Source organism: Durotheca rogersii (assembly GCF_024521655.1).
Source record: "Durotheca rogersii strain YMJ 92031201 chromosome Unknown GGS23scaffold_4, whole genome shotgun sequence".
In the NCBI taxonomy this organism is placed as follows: domain Eukaryota; kingdom Fungi; phylum Ascomycota; class Sordariomycetes; order Xylariales; family Xylariaceae; genus Durotheca; species Durotheca rogersii.
Genome location: NW_026251235.1, coordinates 1,101,684 through 1,107,098, shown reverse-complemented (window position 1 = coordinate 1,107,098; position 5,415 = coordinate 1,101,684). Strand labels below are relative to the sequence as shown.

At 46.1% G+C, this 5,415-nt stretch overlaps 1 protein-coding gene across 1 annotated transcript; it reads left to right on the top strand.

The window, feature by feature from the left end:
- The first annotated feature begins 378 nt into the window (after window positions 1-378).
- On the top strand, window positions 379-2,278 carry GGS23DRAFT_554769 (allantoate permease). Its single transcript, XM_051515566.1, has 3 exons — window positions 379-862; window positions 929-1,522; window positions 1,584-2,278. Exons 1-3 carry the CDS (start codon window positions 482-484, stop codon window positions 2,112-2,114), a joined length of 1,506 nt encoding a protein of 501 aa, XP_051374658.1. The 5' UTR covers window positions 379-481; the 3' UTR covers window positions 2,115-2,278.
- Window positions 2,279-5,415: the final 3,137 nt, after the last annotated feature.

Genomic DNA, 5,415 nt, shown 5'->3' with positions numbered 1-5,415 from the left:
CCTGGTAGGGTGGTGAGGGGATGGTCGATGCTGGAATTCGTAGGCAAGGGGTGAGAATCCCGCTCTGGGGACCCCATCTGGGACCCCATCTCGTTTCCCCATGTCCCAGCGTGAGCGAGTCCGGGGCTCCGCTGCAATGATCGTCCGAATTTTTGGAGGCGATCCGGGGTGTGGTCCAACGAACCGAGGATGGAGACGGCAATATTAATCTGATCGATCCATCTGTCTCCCCCGAAGTTACGCGAACATGCGTTGAGGGGAACTGAAGTTGTCTTAGATATATATACTACAAATCCTCCGCCAGTCAGTCGGTCAACTTCCCTCTCCATCCAAGACTGGCTTTGTCCCCTACCTTCTCCGGTCCCCCCCCCCCCCCCTCTTCCACGATCAATCATCGTTCAGCGGGACGATAAGCGGCAATTACCGCGGGACTGAAACCTGCTCACAGAGGCCACCGAAAAGAAGTGAGGAGATAATCGGAATGGAGGACGAAAAGATCGACCGCGCGACTCAGAGCGTGGAGCACGCCGCCGCCGCCGCCGCCGACGGCAAGCAAGAGGTGCTATTCCAACAATTCGGCAGCGCCAGCCAGGAGTGGCATACAGACATGAGCAAGAGGCTCCTAAGGAAGGTCGACCTCCACCTGCTCCCTATGCTCGTCCTCATGTACCTCTTGAACTTCCTGGACCGGAACAACCTGTCGCAGGCTAGACTCGGGACGCTGGAGGTGGATCTCGGCATGGCGGGGACGGATTTCAACCTCGCGACCAGTATTCTGTTCGTCGGCTACCTGCTGATGCAGCTACCCTCGAACTTGATGCTCACTAGGGTGCCGCCTTCGATATATCTCGGCATTGCGATGGTAAGTTCAGCTCTGTCCAAACACGATATCCCCCGAAGCCGCTGCTAAATTAGTATTGGCAAATAGGCCATCTGGGGTGTCATTTCGGCTTGCCAAGCAGCGGTGAAGAGCTTTGGCGGTCTCATCGCGTGCCGGTTCTTCCTCGGCTTCGCCGAAGCCCCCTTCTTTCCCGGCGCCGTCTTCCTCATGTCGTCGTGGTATACCCGTGGCGAGTTAGCCCACCGGATCGGCTGGTTCTACGCCGGCAGCTCGCTGGCGAACGCGTTCGGCGGTCTGCTCGGCGCCGGCGTCCTAGGAAACCTGAGTGGCGCGCACGGTATCTCTGGCTGGCGCTGGCTGTTCATCATCGAGGGCACCATCACCGTCGGCGCCGCCCTGGCGGCCGCCCTAATCCTTCCCAACTACCCCGCTACCACCAAGTGGCTATCGGAAGAGGAGAAGGCGTACGCGCAGTGGCGCCTCGTCGAGGATACCGGCGAGGCTGACAACGCGGATGCATCGACCGTCATGGATGGCGTTCGTCTGGCTTTCAAGGACCCCAAGCTATATCTCTTCACGTTCCTGCAGCACATCTCGCTCCTCTCCCAAACTTTCCAGTACTTCTTCCCGACGATCGTCAAGGCCCTCGGCTATGACGACATCAAGACCCTCCTCATCACGGTAAGCACCCCCGTCCTCCTCCCTAGATCGCGAACCGTGCGGGGACTTACATGTTCTCCAGGCCCCTGTATGGCTGGGCACCTTCCTGATTTCCCTCCTCGTGACCTGGACGTCCGGCCGCTTCAACGACCGCAGCATCCACATCGCCTCCTTGATGATGGTATCGGTCGCGGGATGGCTGATCGTGACATCGACGACGTCGCTCGGGGCGCGGTTCTTTGCCATGTTTCTCATGCCGTTCGGCGCAGTGTCGTCGTACCAGATCATCCTCGCGTGGGTGGCCAACAGCTTCCCTCGGCCGCTCGTCAAGCGCAGCGTCTGCATCTCGGTGGCCAACATGGTGGGCAACTGCGCCAACATCTACGGCAGCTACATGTTCCCGAGCAGGGACGGCCCGCGCTACGCACCCGGTGGCTATAGCACGGCGGCCATCGCTGCGCTCGTCGCCGTCATGACGGTGATCATCCGGTTTGTGCTCATCAGGAGCAACAAGAAGCTCGAGGAGCGGGAGAACTTCGAGGCTAGCGGCCAAGGGGCCGGCGCCGAGAGCGACCCCGATAGGAGGATGGTAGGCTTCCGGTATATCCTATAGGGGGTATCTAGGTCTATATAGTGTGGCTCACTCAAATAATAATGTAAACTTCTCCCAATACCCCTACTCGGCAGCCAAAATCTATAGGCTTCCCCCTACCGGGGTTTCGACCGGAGTTCCGGCCGAGTTTGCGTATGCGCCTGTTCGGACGAAACGCGTTGACGTGGCCTGCTTAGCCACCTCTTGCACTGCCCCATAAGCTAGGGCACCCCTCTACGAGCTACCCCTTTACGGACTACCGCGTTAGGACCTACGAACGCGCTTTTTAACGCGACGTCCTTACTTAAATAACCTATAATTTCTCGGTTAGTTTTAATCTTTAATAATTCCTTTTGCCATTAATCTCTTTCTAATTTCTTATTAATTAAGATAATATCTTTAAAGGAAACGTAAATCCGTACGGAAGCCGTTATTTAGAAGGTTATATACGGTATTAATATCCGATAAGTTACCTTTCAATATAGCGTTTTTCGTTCCTACCTAACGCGTCGTTTCGTTAGTAAACTAACGAAATAAGAGCTAAATAAGAATCGGTAAGCTTTATTACCGATCTTAGAAGTTAAATTAATTCGTTAGGTTATTTCGTAAGATAGGTTAGGCTTCACGCCGGCTTTTATTTAATTTAGGCTTATGACTAACCGTTTATTAAACGCCGACGGCGGTTCTAGAAAGCTAAGAAAGCATTAGTATTATCGTTTTTTAAATCGAAACCCGGAGGTTAAGGCCTTTAAGGTTAAGATCGTTAATTATAAACAGATTAAGGGCGCTACGGCGGTAAATATTAACCACTTTTTCGACTGATTAAAAGCTCTCGAATTATTAGCTATTGAACAGGAGCAGCGTGGGCACGCTGTGATGGAGGCACGAAACAAGGACTGCCCAACTGCCAACAACTGGCCCAGTGCCGATCAACCAAGATCACAGCTGTAAACAGCTGTAATCGGTTGATCGGCCAGCTGAAAACGGCAGCTGGAAAAGGAGGACTAGAATGGTAGGGCAATAGGGATGGCGAGAAAAGGCATAGCAAGAAACGAGTGAATAGCTGTAGGTCGTGATGCCTACAGGTATAAGTCTAACTGATGAAAATATGAGTGCGCGACCTATATAAATAGACATCGAAAAGGCTACGTAGTCTAAATCCACCGCACTACTACAATACCGATAAGTTAAGATCGATATAATAACTTTTCGAATTATTAAAAAAGTTTAAAGAACCTTTATGATTTATTCTAGAAACTACGAGAAGTTATTATCGTCGAGATTCGTAGTTATAAAGGATAAGGATATTCTTAGATCTCGGCCGAGACGGTCGGAGATATCGGAGGCTATCGAAAGACCGAAAATACCTAATTTCCTAACGTTATTAATTTTAAAATACGTTAATATATCCTTAAACGATTAAGTATTACGAAACGTTACTTAATGGTTTATTCTTATTAGTTCTAGGGCTAAGGCCGTATCGTAATAATTATTTATTCAGAAAACTAACTGTCACGGTTTTAAGAGCTGTTCGCTGGGTAAAAGCCGTATGTTAATAAACTAAAGCTAAACGAGGAGAAAAAGGAAGAAAGTATACCCTATAGGCCGCACTTACGACAGCTAGCCTTATCCGCCGTAGGTACTAATCACGTGCTAAGCCCTGGCACTAGCCAGGGCCCTACTATGGGCATAGCCCATTACACTAACGATACCTTCGACCGGTAGGTTAATACGATCGCGACACTGTAGTAGTGCGGTAAGACATACCCTCTTAATGCATTACGTAACACGCTACGATAGGCCTTATACCTATATAAAGTAACTATAGCTCCCGTAAGTACGGGATATACCATGCTTATCATCTAGTTCATTACCTAGCTAAATTACTATCTTTATTATTTTTACCTTAATTAAAGATTCGTTTTTATTATTAAATTCGTCGTTCTCCGATTAATATATCTATTTTAGTTATAAGCGCTTAAGTTACTTCGTCGTACCGCTATAGCCGAATAAGTAACTTTTACGTTTTACCCTTTTTCTTCCCTTACCTCTTATACCTTCGGGCTAGCGACTATTATATCTTTACGACTAAGGGATATAGCTAAAATACGATAACTACATTAAATTCCTTACCTTTCGATTAATACGGCGATACTAGTTTTATTTATCCTAAACTATCGTACGTATTATAATCTTCGATAGAACGTACCTTCGAATAAACCTATCCGGGTTTTTAATATCGCGTACGCTTTACTCCTCCTTAGTAACGACTACCTTATAACTTTTTCGACCCCTTAACCTTTAATCTACGGAGTTTTTATTACGCTACTAAGATTTAAAGGATACCGATCGCCGTCGGCGCTATTATTTAACCCGCGAAGTAGCCCGCGTTTTACGTTAAATAAAGTATCCCGCCTTATGGTTATTTATTTACTATAGGGAAGTACGTATAAACCCAGGAACCTTTACTACGATACTATAGCCGTTAAGATATTACCTAGCCTTTAATATTTATAATACTAATAAACTATCGATACTATAATATAATACGACGACTAAACCGCGTTTATACCGATTAAGATATCCCTCGTATCGTTATTTACCTACTTATACGAAGGAACCCGTAAACCTAGGGAACTATCGTCGTAATACTACCGCTACTAGGGATAGTACTTAGCCCTCGATATTAACCGCTCCTTCGAACCGCTAATAATATAATATATCTCGTGCGAGTAAATAAAGCTCGTAGCGATTAAGGCAGCCCCCTTATAGTTATCTACCTATTATATAAAAGACGTACGAGCGCCTTAGTATAAATTACGATAACCTATACGACCCGCTACTCCTTTATTAATACTAAGGGCGGATAAAGGCTAATAATAATTATACCTTAACCGACCTTACGATAGCTTCTTTTTTCCTTTAAACCTATTAATCGATATAAACTAAATATATAAATACTAATAACTTATTATACTAAAGGCATTTTAAGATACTTAGGCGTAGCGATTCGACGATATAATATACGATATAATATAAATATTTATATTAATAGTATAAATAAGATTAATAAACTAATAGCTATTAATAACCGATAGTTTTAAAGAGAACTAGGAATTAATATTAATAAGACTACGTAGATATAAAGGATTAGGGAAACGGAACTAAAGTCGAGCTAATAGGTATACCTATATATAAACTAGCCTTATATTACTAACTAATAACTAATATAACGAGAAGTATTAATATAGGCGTAAAACGACGCCTAGCGGTAATACCGCTAATACTATTAAATAACCCCCGTTAGATCGAAACCGGCCTA

Bases quoted from the DNA above. Each gene is read 5' to 3' on its own strand.
- GGS23DRAFT_554769 (XM_051515566.1), top strand. From the start codon at position 482: ATGGAGGACGAAAAGATCGACCGCGCGACTCAGAGCGTGGAGCACGCC. The intron at 863-928 runs GTAAGTTCAGCT...ATTGGCAAATAG, and splicing joins TATATCTCGGCATTGCGATG to GCCATCTGGGGTGTCATTTC. The intron at 1,523-1,583 runs GTAAGCACCCCC...CATGTTCTCCAG, and splicing joins TCAAGACCCTCCTCATCACG to GCCCCTGTATGGCTGGGCAC.